At 34.3% G+C, this 20,343-nt stretch overlaps 1 protein-coding gene and 1 non-coding gene across 3 annotated transcripts in view; both read right to left on the minus strand.

Moving 5' to 3' along the window:
* The window catches only part of DMXL1 (Dmx like 1), a 130,888-nt gene that overhangs the window by 92,903 nt on the left and 17,642 nt on the right, over positions 1–20,343 (minus strand). For both annotated transcript variants that reach the window (XM_007455839.1, XM_007455840.1), the window contains exons 4-9: positions 17,946–18,024; positions 13,296–13,428; positions 8,928–8,994; positions 7,472–7,650; positions 3,206–3,395; positions 1,738–1,906 (exon numbers count right to left, since the gene is read on the minus strand). In XM_007455839.1, the coding sequence (XP_007455901.1) occupies positions 1,738–1,906; positions 3,206–3,395; positions 7,472–7,650; positions 8,928–8,994; positions 13,296–13,428; positions 17,946–18,024 (817 nt within the window). The remainder of the gene's footprint in view (positions 1–1,737; positions 1,907–3,205; positions 3,396–7,471; positions 7,651–8,927; positions 8,995–13,295; positions 13,429–17,945; positions 18,025–20,343) is intronic.
* On the minus strand, positions 10,121–10,193 carry TRNAG-CCC (transfer RNA glycine (anticodon CCC)). Its single transcript has one exon. It is a non-coding gene; the product is annotated as a tRNA-Gly (tRNA).

The raw sequence follows: 20,343 nt of genomic DNA on the forward strand, positions 1-20,343 counted from the left end.
AGAAAACTAAATGGGTAGGATTTTCTGATTTTCAACTTACAATCAACTCAGAAGAGATAAGCAATGCCTAAAGTAGATCACAGGCCTAGCTGTAAAGTACACAAAACTAGGGGCTTATGCTGACTTTTAGCAGAAGCATTCTGGCTGAAAAGATACTCACATTTCCTTTGCCTCCTGACCTCACCCAAAGAATCTGATAAAGTCATTTTTTATGAGAAATCTTCATGGAAAGCGTGTAAGAACTAGAACTAAGAGAACACTATGAACTCCTCTCCTGTATTATTTTCCATTGATGGACAAATAAGTGAAGCCATATCTGAGTTGGGCCTTGTAGGAAAGTCATTCTAACAGACCTAATTTAGGGAAAGGAGTTTTCACAAGATCTAATACAGCTCCTAATATTATTATTTTGCTTTGATTTGCCCTACATGTATGAATTTTTCTTAGGGACCTACAATCTAAAGAAAGGTTTTAGAGTTTTCCTTATTGGAAGGTAGTCAGGGAGATGTTACACAGGAACTTAGGGTTTATTTTTTTCATAATACCTCAGCCTTTTGCATTAAAGTGAGAATTCAAGCTTTCTTTATTCTCAAAATATTGTCCTTTACTCAGCAAAGACTTTCAAAATTATTCCACTGACCTAGAGTTGCCTCTGGATACTATAAGCGCTGACAATGTACATTTTTTGATAAGGTAATAAAGCAAATTTTTAATAAAAATAATTCAATATTCTCCCATTTACATTTTCATGGCTCATGGATTTTGGATTCTTTTAGAGCTGGGACTGTTGTTAACCATATAAAAATTTAAAAATCAGCAAATACTCTTTATTCCTACCACAGGTATCTCAGCACTTTTTAACTTATCAAAGTACTTCTCACTTTGATTCAAGTAACTAATGGACTGTATTTATTGCTATGTTTCTTGAAGAATGCAATACTGCAAATCCAGTGTGTTATATGGAAATAGGTTATGCTTAATTTATGTTTAAGAATATCTCAAAATACATAAAAACTCATCAACAGTGGTTATCTTAAGGTAAGGAAGACTAGGGTGGAATAGAGGTAAAAGGAGGATTTTACTTTACACTTCCTGTACAGATGGCATTTATCATGTGCAAATATTATTTTTAACTTTTTTCCCAGTAATATTCTAAGGTTCCACTTTAAATGCCCCAACTGTGACCACTTGGTTTTTAAACACACAGAAAATATTTACTAAAATGATAAACACTTCAGTCTTCAATTTCATAGATAAACCCAGGTATTCTAGATCTTTCAATCTGTTTCATAGTACCTATTTGACTACAGTGATAAGTTTCTTAATTCTTCCAGTTATAATTTCTACATATTTCTTCCCTATTTCTGAAATGGCTCCAAAGATCAAGTATGAAACACACTGGTTTTGTTTGAACAACTATACAATAATTATAAAATACTACTCTGAGGTGTTAACCTCTTTGTTATGTGTTAGCTCAAATCTCAATGTTTGAATAAACTAATACAGAATCTCAATGACTTGTCAAGATCTAAAATTACAGACCAAATCACAGACTTAAGAAGCAAACAAGTAAACAAAAACTTCTTTTCTACAATCAGTGAGCTGGCTATAATGAGAAGTTAGCTAAGAAAGTCACCTACAATTTTTTACTTATTAAATAAGTAAAAGTATAACTTATTGGTTATAAAAATCAATCTACTCAATTTGAAAAACATTTTCTGAACAGTGCTTTATTACCCGTGGCTGGGTTGATGCTGGCTGCAATATGAAAGTGGCAAAGTGCATTGGCATGCAGTGGAGTGTTCCTGTGAACGTGATGAGGATCTTGCTGATGTGGCAGGTATCCAGTATGTGCTACTAGTGCAAGTGATCTCCTCCGACCTCTAAGAAAATGTTTCAGATTTACCTGTGAGAATAAAACCAAAGTCAAACAATGCAAAACAAAGTAAAACTAATGCCTATATTGTCATAAGCATGTATGTATAGGTTACATAATGATGGTTAGATAGTACATATATCCTATTGCAGATAAGTTTATATGTACAAATATCTTGCAGTATTTTTGTACAGCAAAATTGAAACATGGAATAAGCCTGGAACTTAAACTGCTTGACTCTTCTTTTAACCATCACACAATACTTTAAATTTTTATTTAATATTTTCTGAGAATTAACTTTCTAAACTTAAAAAAGTTTACAATGTGTGTGTGGAAAATGATGTCCCTACGTATACTGTTCTCTTTGTATCCTCAGTTTACTTCCTATGACCACAAAGCACTGAATAAAACTACCATGATACATTAGGATGATATTTCATAGTTTGCAAAGCACTTTCACAGAGACCATCTCATTTGACCCATAAAGCAGACAATGCAAATATTGTTATTCTCATCTTTCATATGATAAAATAGTTTATAGAGAACACAAGGTCATCTAAAAGTGGAACAAAGGTCTTCAGATTCCTAGTCAAGGGCTTCTTTCAACTATTATTACACATAACCATTCTATCAGTGGTTGAGTCTCTACACAATATATACTTAATTATATCCTGTGTCACTAGAATACTACCTAAATTTGAGAAATAGTGGTTCCATATTCATACAAAACATTCAAAGATAAATCATTTTTAGGTCACTTTCTTGTTTTCAATATTAAGAAAATAATAAGAAGAATCTGTGTTAACTAGCCTATGTTGAATTACCCCCAACACCAAAAACTGGCTTTTACTTTCCATACTATAGTAATTAGTAAGGTAAATAATTCAAGTTCTTGGAGATTTGGAAGATAACAAATGTAGAACAGAATCTGATAAACTACTCTAATCATTCCTGTAATTATGACACGACAAACACCCCAAGCTCTAAAGAAAGAAAAATAATAAATTATTTTTAAAGTCAAATCTTTGCATTCTCAGATCTTAATTTACGCTATTTTAGCTAAGTCAAGCATAATCATCCTTTTGTTATCATCAGTTAACCTAAGGTTAACTTTGTAATTATAGGCAGTTTTATGCTAGACAAAATCCTTAAGAAAACTTGTTGAACCCCAAAACACCCGAAAATCTTCTCAGAACTGTTTTCCTAAGACATATGTTTTTTCATAACTATCCATGACTTTGAATATTAATTAAGATGAATGTTACAAAAAAGGCCATGTACGAAAGATTTTAAAACTTGTAGGAAATAACATCTAACAAAAACACTCACATCTAAAGCATTTTGAACTCGTTCTTTACTGGAAGCATTTCTCTTGAAGTTATTTGTTAAATTAATTGGTTCAGTCCAATGGCTGCAGTCACCTCCATAGAGCAAACAATCATTTGGTAAAAATGTCTCTACCCAAAGACGACATATGTTATCTTTGCAGCAAGTCAACAGTACATTACATACAGAAGCCCTAAGGAATAAAAAGATTTTAGAGGCAAAAGTATAAATTTCCCACAGTATCACATTCTACAATGTTTCTATAATTATTTAAATGCACACAACTAAGCTATCAATGAAGAAAATGCCAATATACATTTATGTAATGTATTTAGTCAAAGCCATTACAACTGAGTTGGGTATTTGATTTCCTCACAGCAAATGCTTGCTAACCTATTCTTTTCTGCCTGGAACTCAGTAGTCCCTGTTTCAGTAGTCTAAGATTCTTCTTACATCTAAAGAACAAAAACTGAAATCATACCATACTTGCTCAGTTAATAAACAAGGAAAAAACGTGACTTCTTCTATTAAAATTTTCTGATTTATTCAGTGGATGTTTATTTGAATTATTTCACAATGCTTCATTTTTACTTCCTGTAAAGGTACATGCACTTGTCACTAATAAGCTAAAGTAACTAGTACACTTACTCTTTCATCGCCTAACATATGACAAAAGCAGTCAAGTGCAATAGAAAAATTCATGATTTTTTAGCCACCTCCTTCATTAGTCATTTTTGACTTTCAGTGAATTTACTGTCTTGCCACCCCACAAAATAATAACAAAACAATTACATATATGTTAATAAACCCCATAAGCATCAAGAGCTCAAAGGCTGAAACCCTATTAACAAAGACTACCTTTCTACTGGATAACCCAGCAAATTTTTTAAAAAAGTTGCAATATCCTATAACAGACACTTATTCAAACATATCTGATTAAAAGAGAACAATCAGTAGAAGGTTTCTATCAAGTAACCCAGTAAGTTAAAGAAAAAAATTAAAATATTCCGTAGTAGTCACTTTTTAAAACAAACATATCTACTTGATGTAAGAACAATAGCAAAGGGGAAGAAAAGGGAGAACAGCTTGCTGTGTCTTGGTAGCTCTCTCCTTCAGATTTCCTCCTCTGTTTTAACACCTCCCTCCCTTCCCCTCCCCCTCTGTGTATACTCCCCTACTTTTCTCCCCTTTCCATCTGCTCTCTGGGCTTCTCTCCCTCTGCTTTCTCCTATAATTCTCTGCTTCTCAGGTTCTCCGACCCACCCTCCCTTTTCCACCTCTCCTACCTCTCACCTCAACGCCCTTCTTAGGTCCCCTCCTTCTTCTTACCTTTCCAAACCCTCTGTTTCTCCTTCCTTTCCCCAGCCTTATGCCTCTCCCTCCTCTTCCTCCTTCATTTTTCTCCCTCTTTTTCCCTCTATCTCCCTCTGACCTTTTCCTCCCCTCCTTCCCTCTCTTAGTTTCTCTCTAGTACATTTAAATACACACAAGCAGTAGCAATGAGATTAAAAATAAACAGAAACAGAAGAAAATACAAAAAGGCAATATGGAAGTTCAAGGTTCATAGTGCCAATCAGTAAATGGCAGAATGGGAAGGCTTATAAAGAGCAGAAGATAAGAGACTACAGGCCTGAACAGACAGCAATCAGGAGAGGTACAGAACTTAGGCAAGACCAACAAAGCAAGCTAAAAAGTTGCAAAACTCAGAAGCATGGACAGGGCTTCGACCCCAGATGACTCTCTTCAGGATTCCACACCTTACAAATAATGCCATGCCTTACAAACAGCTGGCAGGTAATATAAGCATGGCATAGAAGAAATATCCAGATGTATTTGAGGCACTGCTCAGGCAATACCTCCCCCTTCCTCACTTCATCAAGGTATCTTATTCTCTCTCCAATAAGCATATCATATTCAGGTATAGCACTCTCCCTCCCAACCAAAAAAAAAAAAAAAATATATATATATATATATATATAAATGAATGACCTTATATGGGCAACCATGTGAAGGGTAAGTGACTGCAACAGCTGTCCTATCTTTTTAAATTTTATTTTATTTAGCTGCCCTATGTTGATGCAACAACAGGCTAAGATGCTTTTGAAACTAGCTATGTAGAACCAACTTTTGGACGTTTTAGGGGGATATAACCAGACCTCCTAACCTGTCCTACATACATCAATTTTTAACTTGTAAAGAAGTACATGCTCATTACAAACACTTCCCCATTCTTCTCTCTCAAGCCAGCAGACCCTTTGTATAAAGTATTACCATCTGGTTAAGCATCTTAATTTTAAGATTCCATATCAGAAAGGATAATTGTCTTTGATGGGATCTCTTTCATCCTCATGAGAAAGGGTCAGCCTTCCCACTATATATCTGCAGGCAGCTGGTGAAACAAAAATGAAAACTAAAAGAACTAAGGGAGATTAGCTGGTTCATTAATGAAATGGATCCAAAAATGAAATTCTGGAAACCTTGAAAAGATGCCGTAACTAACAGAAAAGTCTAGTTCTGTATCAGTTCCCTATGCTGCAGAATTTAGTTGATAAGAGATAAAATAAGCAGGGCAAAAAAAACCTTAATATGCCTTTTTGCTGTCATTGGGCATTCGTAATGCCCCAGTTTAAGGTACTGCCTCTGCGTCCACCGTGATCACTTTCGCCAACACTAAGTGAACTAGGTCAGGAGCAGATGTAACTGCCCTCTCTCAAAAGATACAATATTTCACAAGCCTCTTTTTTAGTATTCTGGTGGTCTAACTGGCTGCATATGAAAAAACCTGGAATAGAAGAAGAAATCAGCCTCCGAAATAATGTAATCTTCTGAAAGTTCTAAAAGGTTAACAGTTTGTGATGACAGCTATTTTTACTTTACATTTATCATAGCTCATTCTATTCTAAACACGTTTTTATACGTGTGGGCAATGATCTCAGAGGTACCAGAGCAACAGTTCTCAAAGTGAAGCTGGAGTGAAGGTGCTTTTGCTAACAATACAGATTGCCCACACCACTCTCCCTTAGCCCAAAAACTGTGAAACATACTTCTAACAAAAGAACCATCACTGTACCTACAGTGTCCTACTCCTATGCTTTGTTAGACTGTAGGACTGAGGTAGGAAGAATGGTAACTACTGCACTCCAAAATAGCTCAAAAAAGTCTAGGTGTAACAGTGATGAATATATGCCATTATACACTTATCCAAACCCATAGAATGTACAACACCAAGAGTGAACCACAGAGTAAACTATGAACTTTAAGTGAAAATTATGTGTTGAAATTAGCATCAACTGTAACAAATGTACCACTCTGGTGGAGGATGTTGATAATGGGGGAGGCTGTGCATATGTGGGGGACAGGATTATGTGAGAAATCTCTGTACCTTCCCTTCAGCTTTGCTGTGAACCAGAAACTGCTCTAAAAAATGTCTAAAATAATTTTTTAAAAATCTAGGTATACTCTGCTGGCTCAGAAGAGCAAAACTAAAGTCAACAAATGATCTAGGTATGCTACCATGGATCAGCTTAAGACATCTCAGATGACAAAAAGGGAAAACCTGTACTGATCCATAGTGTGGCCAAACTGAAAATGGCCATGTGGAACAAAAAGGATTTCTACCTATACTTAAGTAATACAATAGCTCTGTAACTTACTAAATATAGGCAAAAATTCAACAGGATTATCAAGTCTTGCAAGGACTACAGGAAAGAAAAGAAGTACTAACAGGTGTGTTTGTGCATGCATGTGTAGGTTAAACTAATACCTAGTTTATGGCATCATAATGTATTAACCCATGCACTTCTCCTCAAAGATGCTGGGTGCAGTTAAAGAAATATTTGATGCCTTACGGTATATGTTCTCAATAAAGCCTTTTTCTTTTAATTAAAAAAAAAAAAAGGGAAACCAGAGGAGATATAGAAGGGACAAGATAAGGGAGTGAAATGTGAAAAAGTTGATGCAAATGGCAATTTGGAGAATGATTAAGAGATGAAAGAATTGGATACATAACATAGGGAAGAAAACGATGCACAACTCTGTCACTTAAAGATAACTGATCTAGAGGTAAATTATCCTTTCATATGGCTCTCCTCTTAAGCGTCAACCATAGGTGACCAGTGGCCAGAGGTTTGCAGTCCAAGAACGATCTAGTATTACTTGAATCTTCATAGGCAAAAATCCTAAAGCAATGATTCTCAAAGTGAGAAAAGCAGTCAAAGTCACAAAGATGACGTTCTCTTAATACATGGGAAAAATGACTAATCCACTGACCTAGGCATATATTTGCTTGTTTTACGCCAGGAAAATCCATTTACAGCTCGAGGATGGGCCAGATATACAAAAGAAAAGTCAATTTCTCCTTGGGATTGTTTTTCTGAACTTTTATCTGGAGAGGTAACAGATGTCCGCCAGTTTTCTACATTATACCATACCTTTAAAAGACAGTCATCCTAAGGGGGAAAAAAAACCAAAAAACATCCAGATCAGAATTAAATTAAAGGTTAAGTCAAATACCAAAAGTAAGATTTTTCTCCCCAATTAAAGGAACTTAGGGATGTGAAGAGGAGTTGGGCATGGAGACATTAGGAAGAAAATCTCTGATTCTGATACTTTTCTACTAGCATTCCTTAACTGTTCTTTAAGAATTAATGTGTGTGGATGTGTGTATTTTGCAAGGGTTAGTTCAAGGAAAATGCTAGTTACCATTTGGTATGGAAAATAAAGTCATTTAGGAAAGACCTAAAGATGAAGTTAAGGCTTCACGTGCCCACTTAGCCAAATACCAAATAAGAAAGCATTACCATTAGCAGACTTCAAAAGACTGGTGATTTCTGAAAACACAGTTTTTATAAATTACCATGTGAATGTTCAAAGAAAATGTTGATGATAACTAGTTAGCAACTACTACTATGTAAAATATTCTAAGCACAATCAAAATTGCATCTCCTAATTTGAGAAGGAAAGCAAGAACAAGAGAGACTAGCATGTACCAGGTTCTGTTCTTAAGCTATTAATTGCATTCCCAAAGCTGACTGTAAAGTCAATTAGATTAAACAGCTCTACTTTTATCCTAAAAAAACCTCACTGAGGGTTTAAGGTATATCTCATATTCTTAGTCTGCAGGTTTTGAGCTATGGGAACAATAATTTCAGACTATTAGTTATATGTAAAGTGCTCTGTGAACCAATGATTAAAAATAACTTCAAGGGAATACATTATTCTGAAAATAAACAGCTAATAACAAAGAAAAGTTACAAATGTCCTTCTAGAAAGTCTGTAAATTCTTTTACTGTAAATACAGCCTAATATAGCTGTCAGCTGAAAGATAACATAAATAGTTGTTACAGTTGATTACTGACAGTATACTTCATCCATGACTCTGTGCCAGTAGCTTTACATACACTGTCTATAAACTAATCTGATGATCAATGACCTATGAGGTAGGTACTATCATCCTCAGTTTATACATGAGAAAACCAAGGCTCAAATAGAGTAACTACTTGCCCAAGATCAAACAGTTGGTAAATGGCAAATTTATACCCAGATCTACCTTTGATCTATGTTGTTTCAATTATACCATACTGCCTTTAACACAATATTTAGCCAATTTTTGCTACTTAACATTTTTAACAGAAAATGTTTTCAACTTAATGAAGCCAGCTAATTTTTTTTGACATTTCAAACTATACCATAAACACAACTTGACAATAGTATTTTTACAAATTACCTTCCCAGCAGTGGCAAAAAATTCTCCATCTGGTGAAAACTTCATTAAATGAACTTGGGAAGCAGTTCTGTAAATTAAACAGACAAGAAATAATTTTCAAGGAAAATTAAATAAGAGAATGCAACATTACTTCTCTAAACTATATTCAGCAATTTGCTTCAAATAGAAAATTTTGTGATAACACAAGTTTCACACTCACTTTTAAGTATATCTCATAAATATAAAATAAATTAAAAAATAGAAAACTTAATATTAAATATAAAAATTATTTTTTATGTAAAAATATCCATGCATAAGAATCATGTAAGGAATGACTTGTCAGTCTTTTTCTTTTTCTTTTTTATTTTTTTTGCGGTACGCGGGCCTCTCACTGCTGTGGCCTCTCCCATTGCGGAGAGCTCGTCACAGGCTCCAGACGAGCAGGCTCAGTGGCCATGGCTCATAGGCCTAGCCACTCTGCAGCATGTGGGATCTTCCTAGACCGGGGCACGAACCCGTGTCCCCTGCATCGGCTGGCAGACTGTCAACCACTGCGCCACCAGGGAAGCCCTGACTTGTCAGTCTTTAAAGCTTAAGACAAAAGAGCCATAGGTCTCATTCCCTTAGGATGTGAGAAAGAAAGGTTTCATTTTTTAATCTGGAAACCTAATTTCCGGAGCCAAAGATACTTATATTCCAACATACATTTACAAGGACAGTAAATCAGTATTTTAAAATGAATTCTGCCTTAAGGCAGCATTTTCATAATTAAAGATTATGTATGGGTTAATGGGAGACTTGCAACTATCATGGATTCGGCCTTCCAAGTTCACCAACATACTTGGTACATAGTTGTCTTTTCTTCTCCAAGGAGCTTCGGCTCATTTCCCTTCATCACCTTCCCTTCTGGCTACCTGTATATACTGATCTCAAGACACTTCTCACTATGATTGCTTTCCCTTTCTTTACCCAAGTTCATGCTTAGATAGATTCATCCTAAATTTATTTGTAAAGCAGGCCAAAGAGATATTTTGTCACATTTCATTCCAAATAAAAATAACTTTTTTCCCCTGATTTCTAAAAAATATTTGTTTGCTTATCTGTTTGTTTGGCTGTGCCGGGTCTTACTTGCGGCACACAGGATCTTCGTTGCTGTGTGCAGGATCTTTAGTTATGGCACTCGGAATCTTTTAGTTGCGGCATGCGGGATCTAGTTCCCTGACCAGGGATCGAACCCAGGTGCCCTGCGTTGGGAGCGCAGAGTCTTAACCACTGGACCACCAGGGAAGTCCCTTCCCTGATTTTAAATGTTACAAATACATAACAGAAAATATTGATACAAATGGGTGAAAGGAAGAAAATAAAATCATTCATAGCTTCAGCAATACCACAACACTCATTCCCATGCAAAATCACTGTTAACATTTTAATACACTGACTTCCAGACCTCTTCCACTCTCCCTCTCCAACTACTTTCTGTGGAAGGGTGTGGGGAAGGAGATGGAAACTGATGCCATACTTACAATCTGCTTTGTAATATTTATTTTAAAATATGTCATGAACATTAAGTAGTACAATGAACATTTTTGCACACACATTTTTGTTCACTTTACTCCAGCCACAAGGTAACATACACTTTTACCTCAGAGCCTTGCACTAGTTCCCTCCTCCTACAACGTTCTTCACCAGAAGATACACACACATAGCTTACTCACTCACTTCCTTCAGGTCTATACTCAAACGTCACCTCTACTCTTCTTCCCCTACCCTATTTAATTATTCACAGCTTAATACTTTGAAATGTATTCCAGTTAGTGTAATCTTCAGTTGATCCTAAAATAAAACTGGCATAGTTTCTAGTCCAAGGCTTTATTGCTTACTTAAATAACAAACCACCTCAAATAAACAATTACTATGTCTAGTCCAAGTTCCCACTGTATAACTCTGATGATGATTTAACTTAAGATCCTTCCCCTCTTCCAAATGCAAGAAATACATTTCAAATTCTCAGTTCAACCCAAGGAATCCCCTCACTAGATCTGCAGTGAAGGCACTATAGCACTTCTTTGTTATTCTCTCCCCCATTAGCTCTTTCTAAAGAACTATCTTTGCAAAATCTTATTTCCTCTCTACATGTAAACCCTTTTTAACACCCATGATCTGGCTGGGGGGGTGCAAAAAAACACGGAACCAGCTCCTTTGAAATCTCCTTTGTATATTCTATACATACAGGAGGTCTGCCTTACTCTGACTTTGGTATCTGATTTATACTCTATTACTGCTTCATATGAAACTGATTCAGGGGACTTCCCGGGTGGCGCAGCAGTTAAGAATCCGTCTGCCAGTGCAGGGGACACGGGTTCGAGCCCTGGTCTGGGAGGATCCCACATGCAACTAAGCCTGTGCACCACAACTGCTGAGCCTGTGCTCTAGAGCCTGCGAGCCACAACTACTGAAGCCCACGCGCCTAGAGCCCGTGCTCCGCAACAAGAGAAGCCACCACGAGAAGCCTGCGCACCACAACGAAGAGTAGCCCCCGCTCACCGTAACTAGAGAAAGCCTGCACGCAGCAACGAAGACCCAACACAGCCAAAATTTTTTAAAATAAAATAAATTTTTAAAAAATATGTAAAACTGACTCAGGAAGAATGCCATTCCTAACATCCTGGCATACTGATTTACTGGTGTATTGTCTATCTCCCCCTATGTGTTCACAGCTATATTCTAAGTGCTTTTACCACTGCCTGGAACATGATAAGCACTCAACAAATATTTGTTGAATGAATGAAAGAAACTTGGACTTGCTATCTAAAGGGCATAAGAAAAATTAAGCCTGTTGATTCATACTTCCTAATTGATCTCTAGAAAGATGATACCAATTGTATGCCCTTATTAACAGTATATAAGAATACCTTTTCTCCACTCATAATAGGTATTATCATTCTGTTCTTTATGGATATTTCACATTTCTTGATTTTGAGTGAAGTCAATCAACCCTTAATATGCTCATTACTCATATGTACTACTGTTTAAAAATTTTCTCAAAAAAAACTTTCTCTTCATTGTCCATTTTTGTTTACTTTTGAGATATCTGTTATTTTCTAGTTAATTTTTAAGACCTCCTTTTAAAAAAAGGCATTAACCCAAAATTGCACATATTTCCCAACAAGTTTTTGGCTCTTTTCCTTACGGTCTTTTTGCTTTACAGAAATTTTTTATTGATACACAAAACTATTAATTTTTTCCTTTTCTTTCCTTTCAGTTTCTAGTTTTGGTGTCATACTTAGAAATTTTTTCCATAACTCTAAAACAGCACTTCTCATCCAACAGTGATAGAACACAAATCATGTTAGCCCAATATGTAATTTTTAATTTCCTAATAGTGACATTTAAAAAAGTAAAAAGAAACAGGTGAAATTAAGTATATTTTATTTAATCCAATATATCAAAAATATTATCATTTTAATGTGTAATCAATTAAAATTTACTAAGAGTTTTACACTTTTTTCTTTGTGCAAAGTTTTTGAAATCTACTGTTCATTTTATACTTTTAGGACATCTCAGTTAAGTCTAGCCATATTTCAAGGGCTCAAGTGAAATGAGGCTATCATACTGGACATGGTAGTATTAAACTATGACAATTCACCGATATTTTTTTCTAAAATTTTTTCATTGTATAGATATTGCTTCTTCTTCCTTTGAAATTTATTTTGGTGCCAAGTATGAAAGAGATTCTAACGTCGTTTTCTCCTCCACAGAGCTAGCAAGTTGCCCCACTGATGTAAAATGCCTCCTTATATACTGAATCTCCATGTATAATTGGGTCTAACCCTGGACCCTAATCTATCTGTTCCTGTATCAACAACAAACTGCTTGACCAGTTGTAGCTTTAGAATTCATTTTACTATACTGTATATCTTCATTCTTTTCTTCTTTCAGGATTTTCCTGATTTTCCCATATTTGTCCTTTTAAATAAAATTTTGAACTATGCTCAAAAGTAGAAATTCCAATGAGATTTTGATAAGGATGATGTTCAACATACAGATTAGTCTGGGAAAAATATACTTCACAACAGGAAAACTTCCATTCAAAATCATGACAGGTGTCTCTGTCTCCTTTTGTATAATTTAGCAAGTTCTTATTTAACTATCTTCATATAGGCCTAACACATTTCTATGTTTCTTCCTAGTTGTTTTATTCAACAATTTTTAAAAAGTAAAAAAGGGTCTGCAGAACATGGGAAATGGTGAATCCTCTGTATATGAGAAAAGGCATGTCAAAATCAATACTTTTTATGTTAGTATGGTTTTACACCAACTAAAATGCATTTATAATATAAGGCCCCATGGAACAGGTTTATTGGTTTAATCCCCTAATTAATTGCTTACTTGCAATGCCAAATGCATCTCCAATCCCCAAAGTTAAGATCTGTTTTATCTGGATTTTCATCTTCAGCTGATTTCTCCAAGTTAGCACTGGACCACAGTTGCAAACAGCTAGAACCAGTTAAAAGACGATTGCCTAAAATATATATATATCATTCACCAATTATTATTTAGGTATTTAATTAGTGAGTTAAGTACATGCTCAAGAGTTTTATATAATACTATAAAGATAATACAACTTTTTTAAGAAGTCAAATAACAAAAAGAGATTTGGGGTATGGGGGAGTAAGGCTATATTTTAACTTTGTTGAGAAACTTAAGACAAAAAAGGGAACAGATCTTATCATCTCTCATCCAACAAACATTTAATAAGCATCTTCTTTGTAACAGGCACTGTGCTAGGCACTGGCAATACAACAAGAAATGAAAGACTGTCCTTTTTCATGATGGGTTCACATTCCAGTAGAGAAATATTATGAACAGAAGCATGAAAACATGCAAGTTCAAATATATTCCAGAGAATGCCTCATAATCTCATTATAGTTAAGGGATAAGGTACGTAGTAGACCTAGAAAAAGAAATGTTTGGAAAAAAGGGATCATATTATGAAGCATTTTTGAGGTTCATAAAGAGTTCAGAGTTTGTTATAGGTAGTTGGAAGTTAAAGGTTTTATTTGAGGGGGATGTAGTTTACATAAGTGTATCTGTATTTTAGAACAAGGGGTCTCAACTGGGAGGGGCTGTCAACAGATGGACGTAAGATGCCCATAAACCTCCTTCCAATGACATACATGCAAAAGTTATAGGTATACTTTGTGCATTTTTCTAGAGAGATAATCCATAATTTTCACCATACTTTCAAAAACTCCAGTAAACAAAGAAGGGTAAATTATGATCCTTTATAACTCTAGAGATAGGCAAGATTAGGAAAAACGTAAGACGCTGGGAAATCTGGTTAAATGACTATAATAAATACAGATGGGAAATCATGAGGATCTGAATCAAATATTAAAGTAATAAGCATGTATTTAAAAGCCATTTCAAAGAAAAGAACAGAATTTTCATGGCATGACACCAAGTAAAAAACAGAGAGATACAAGAGGTTTCAAGGACAGATTCCAACTTTATGACTTGGGGAACTGAGTGGAAGATTGTGCTATCAAAGAAAATAAAGGCGGTACAATTTTGGCCAAAAAGCTGACAATAAATAAGGCATTCTATCTCTCTGGAAAGATCACTTTATTTAAAACGTGAGTCTGTGGCAAAACACTGACTTTAGATCAGAAATCCTTGTGTCTAAATCCCAAATAAGTTACTCAATTAGCTATGTGAATTTGATCGAGTTGGGCAACCTCTGAGCCTCAATTTTCTCACCTATAAAATTAGAAATTTGTGTAGAGCTGTTGTAAGAATTAGCTATAATGTGTATTACATATCTAGCACAGGCTAGGCACTTAGCAGAAGCTCAATAAATAGTAGCAACTAGGTGGAAAGTCCTATAGACAGATAAAAACAGCCCAGAAAGTATTGATACTAATGAGACATTCCATTTAAATATGGTTATCATTCCACTGTTTAGCTTAGCAACATACATATGTTTTCTTTTTTTTTACTGAGATGTCACTGACATGTATCATTGTATTAGTTTCAGGTTACAACATAATGATTCAATATTTGTATACAGTGTGAAATAACCACCAAATTAAGTCTCCTTAACATTCATCACCACACATGGTTACAATGTTTTTTCTTATGATGAGAACTTTAAGATCTACTTTCTCTTAGCAACTTTCAAATACACAATACAGAATTATTAACCATAGTCACTATGTCATACATTACATCCCAGGATTTATTTATTTCATAACTGAAAGTTTGTACCTTCACCTATTTCATCTACTCTCCCCAATCCCACCCCACCCTACTCCAGCCCACTGCCTCTGACAACCACCAATCTGTTCTCTGTATCTATGAGTTCAGTTTTGACAAGTTTTCTTTAACATAAACTAAAGGTGAAACTAAGGTAACCCATGAGGGATTAAGAAATTAATATAGAATACAAAATAATTCATCCATTATGGAATGAAACAAAAGTAGGTAAGGTATGGCATAATACATTGATTTGAACAAAAAGGCAGAAGTATAGATATCAAAGTAGGAAAAAAAAGCATTAAGTCTAAAATAGTAAGTCTTATGATTTAAGCAAGATGCAATAGTAGGTTTGGAGACAACACAAAGGCACTATAGTCAGTTTACTAGCACCATCTGAAAAATATTCTTTATATCCCAATACCTGGCATATACTAATAAGTAAATATTCATCAAAACCAAAATACTAGTATTTCACTTAATATATTCTAAATCTGTTTATATAAATAATTACAAAGTTCATTTACAAAAGTAATAATAGCTCCCCAATATATATTACAGTAATAACCCATTTCTCAACCAAACAACTTAAATTTTAAACTTTTTGATTATAAAAAGAAAAATGATAAACTTTTATGTGAATTTTACATAAATCATGATTTAAAAGATAATGGTCATGAAATATTGGCAAGTCACTACTAGATATGTTAAGAAAATAAGTAGTTATCTTCTACTACTACTCTGTAATGATGATTTTAGAAGAACTAAAATACTGTCAATATCAGTAACAATATCAATACTACCTTCTGAAGAATTAGTACTTACAGACTGCAGGTACAAAAATTCCAGGCAACTACTATGTCATTACTAAAGAAATTTCACTCAATTCAAATAATAAATGTTTTTATTACAGTTATTCATGAGACTTTAAGTAGCCAGTTCACTTGCTAACAATATTTTTATAGGTAAGTACCTACATAAATACCTTTTTACAGAAAGTACCAAGTACTTTCATATATACTACCATATCTGATCATTAAAAAACCTATCTTGTGAAATAGATATTACCTTAATTTAAAGTGAGTTAACCATTCTTGATATGTTAAGTAAAACATGTGATCTTAATCATGATCACAAAACTTGTAGTCATATATGTAAACATTTATTGAGAGCTTAATATATGATGGACCCCTAAAGATAAAATACTGAATAAAATAGAATCTAAGCCCTTGCCTAATAAAAAAAAAAGGTAAACAAATAATTACAATAAATTGTAGTGCTATCATAGAGTAACCATATAATTTATCATCCAAATAGGAACACTTGTGAAAGTAAAGGTGACACTGCTAATAATCTTATGAGGAAACAGGCATAAACTGGACATCAGCGACCCTATCCAGAGTAGAGTTATATTCAAAGTGCTGTACTAAATGCCAAATTTGAACCCAGGTTAAATTTTTACTCTTTTCACTGTATGCATAAAATATACCTGTAGGCTACCAGCTAGTAAGCATCAATCTCATGAGAAAAAACATCTTAAAACATTATGTGATTTTTATTTAATCTAAGATAATCTCTTTTACCTTCTAAAATAATTTCCCAAGGTTCTGAACTTCATCTTCTAAATTAACATTTTTTCTCAGCCATTTTATCTACTATATTAAAATTTATCTTATCTATCTTAACTGATGACTTCTAGTTCTATGCTCCAAAGATAACTTCTTTCATAAATTTAGATTCAAATTTCTAATGATCTAATGAATACTGCTATAGGATATGCAAGCATCTCAAATTCTATACATCCAAATAAAACTTAGGTTCCACTATCTCTAACTCCTACATATCACTCTTCTTGTGATCAAAGATACCCTCAGAATAATGTGAAATCCAGTTGTCAAGTAATGTCAATTCGACTACCTAAATGCATTTCATATCCATGTATTCCTTTCATTAGTCACGCCGTATTAATTGAGCACCTACTATGATAAAGGCACTGAAACAAGTTCTTATTTCTCATTCAGACTACTGTGCATTATGCATACTTTCCAAAGGTAATTATAGATAATACAGTATTTATCTTCCTGTTCCTCTTGTGTCTGATCATTCTAAGTTACTGCTACCAGAAAAATCTGGCAAAACCATAAATCTTAGCCTGTCACTAGCCATTTTCAAAAACCTATACATTTTATACAATTAAAAGGAATTAAATTAAAATTCTTTAATTCTTCACATGACTGTAAAGGCTTTCCATATATGCTGTATTCTTATCTCATCACCAGACTCACTCCAGCCTCAATGAAGTACTAACCATTACTAGAATATATCTTATGCTTTCTTTCTTTGTTCCTTTGCTCACTCTGGTAAATTGGTAAAAATGACTTTAGGATGATTTTTTAATGCAGAAATAGATAACTGATACATATACACATTATCTCCTCTTAGAATTCACTTCTTTTTTCCTTCCTCAACCTATCCCCACCTTCATTGTCAAAATCTATCTACTCTCATGGCAAAAGGCTCTTCTGCAATGGAACTTCGATTCCCCACAAAGAATTAGTGTCTCCTTCCCAAAACAACAGGTATTCCTACAATAGCTGGACACTATTATGGTGCATATTTTCCTCATTTCAGTATAAGCTCTAAAATAGCACAACCTGTTTTACTTACTTTTGTGTTCCCCACCATTTCACACAAAGCAGAACTGAAATACGTGAAAGTAAGAAAAAAAAGCAATAGCCTAGACAAGTGTTATTTCACTTCAGTTAATTCTTCTTGTATTCTTACCTGCAGGATCCCAAGTTATATTGTGTGCTATTGAGTCCAGAAAAAATTGGCCACTTTTCTGCCACTGACTATATAATTCCTAAAATTAAAAAGTCATTTAGTCAATAATTATTGGCATCTTTTCTGTCAAACGTATATACTGACACTAATTATTTTTAACAATACATGTACTCATTTTTTTTAGGTATAATTGACCATGTAGTCATACTTAAAGAGAATAAAATGTTCAGCTTGTCAAGAAAAATTAAGGAATATGTGATAGAGGAGATCAGTGAGAGAACATCCATTCCTAGAAGTCCAAAAGTCTGTCTTTAGTATATTTAAACAACCAAGCCAACTAGGACAACATATATATTAACCTTAGCCTTTTAAAGTTATAATTATTACTTCATTATTATTATAGTTACAAAGGTTTAATTTTAAACGTGTCTGTGTCTGCTGTTTAAGGATTCCTCCTCTATAAAGTTTCACCTTCACCTGAGGGCGTACGGTTATGTGTGAAAATTCAGAATAAGAGATGTTAACACTTCCCTTACATTACATAATTTAAGCGCTTTTCATTCCTTAAAGCAGTATTTTTCAAACTTTTTAAACCTGCAAACCAGTAAGAAATACATGTTGCACTATAACCCAGAACACACACACACATACACACATAAATGCAATCTAAGTTCACCCTTACTACATGTGATGCACTCTTAACATTTTCTATTGTACTTCATTTTCTTTTAAATTCAGGTTGTGGCCTACTAAGTTGACTTCTCTAACCTCTAATACATTGAGATCCATAAACACTATCTTAATGTAGTCGTTCCCATACTTTAGTATGAAAACAGCCTAAGATGTTTATTAAAAATTCAAATGCTCAAGACCCATGCCCAAAGGTTCAGATTCAAAAGGTCCAGAACTGGGCACAGGAAATCTGTACTTTAAACCAACATCTCCAGGTGATTCTGATACAGGTGGCCTGCAGAATATGCTTTTATGAAACACTATCCTGCAGGAATGGCTCTCAATCACAGCACACATCAGAACTCCCTCTAGATCTAAATGTACAAGTACACAGGCACAATCCCACACCTACACATTTAGAATTCCTCAGGGCAGGATCTGGACACACGTATCAACTAGTGATTCTGAAATGCACCTCTTGTGAAGAACCACCATCTTAAAAGAATATTCCAGAACGTACAAATAAAAGAATATAATATTTTTTTATGAGGCTCTAAGGATTCTCTGAGACTATATCCTGGAATTCAAGATTTTGTGCATCTTCCAAGTTTATGATTTTTCCATTTGATCCACTTTTCCCTTTATTCATCAGGCTTTTTTTTCACCCTCTCTGCAAAGTCAGTGCTGCCTACCAATGAACAAGCCTCTTCTTATTGAATTTTTTACACTATTATATTAAACAATTACAATTAGTACAAGAGAAAATGGGCAAAACCTGAAATTCTCAATTCTACCTTTATCAATAAAGGCATTTTAACATAACAAACTGATTTTTTTTTAAAGTCAGCTATTTCATTCAACAAATACTTATTGAGTATTATTTGAAATACAGTGTTTTGGATGGAGCAACCACCTTTAAAATTTGTTTTTAGTGCTATCAGTTACTAACTCATAAGGGTATGAGAGCCTCTAACAGTGGATTCATTAGGTAATATATAAACACAAATAGAAATGAGGAGAGAATTGTGGACTCTCCTTCCATGAAATTTTAAAATGGATATCAATTAACCCAGAGAAAATATTTTTCATTAACACAAGGTAGGGAAAAAGAATGCTCACACCCAGGAATCAAGACAACTAGTTTCTCTCTTAGTTCTGGGGCTCAATAGCTGTTTCATTGCTCAAGTCACTTATTTTGGGGTCTCTGCTGCCTTATTTATAAAAAAGGAAATAACAGCTGCCCAACTAAGTCAGAGGGAATTTGTAAGATACTAATGAGCTAAGTGAAAATGAAATGAAAGCTATTAAAAGATATATAAGGTAAATCTATTGTTGACACACTGTTTAATTCTTTACATTTAACACATTTCCACAGTCTTTGACATCAAAAATAAACAAACATTAACCAATATCGGAACTGAGCAAAGAGCCCCTTAAGGTTGACCTGCTTAGTTTCAATAGCTACAGAGCAGCAGAGAAATAAACCAGTCCTATGACTCCTACTACAATGCTCTTTAGACCACACCATGCTGATCTTCTACCACATGGTTCAAACCACTATCTTAACCTTCAGTAGAAATGGATAAAATAGCCTGTTCTGACTGTTATCTTTAAGAGCATCTAAACACCCAAGAAATCTACTACATAACCTCAATATTTATAAGTTACAAAGTTTTAACCAACTATCAGGAACTATTTCTGAATATAGTTTCTTTATTAAAAAAAA

This window comes from Lipotes vexillifer, unplaced genomic scaffold, assembly GCF_000442215.2.
Source record: "Lipotes vexillifer unplaced genomic scaffold, Lipotes_vexillifer_v1.1 scaffold78, whole genome shotgun sequence".
NCBI classification, from domain to species: domain Eukaryota; kingdom Metazoa; phylum Chordata; class Mammalia; order Artiodactyla; family Lipotidae; genus Lipotes; species Lipotes vexillifer.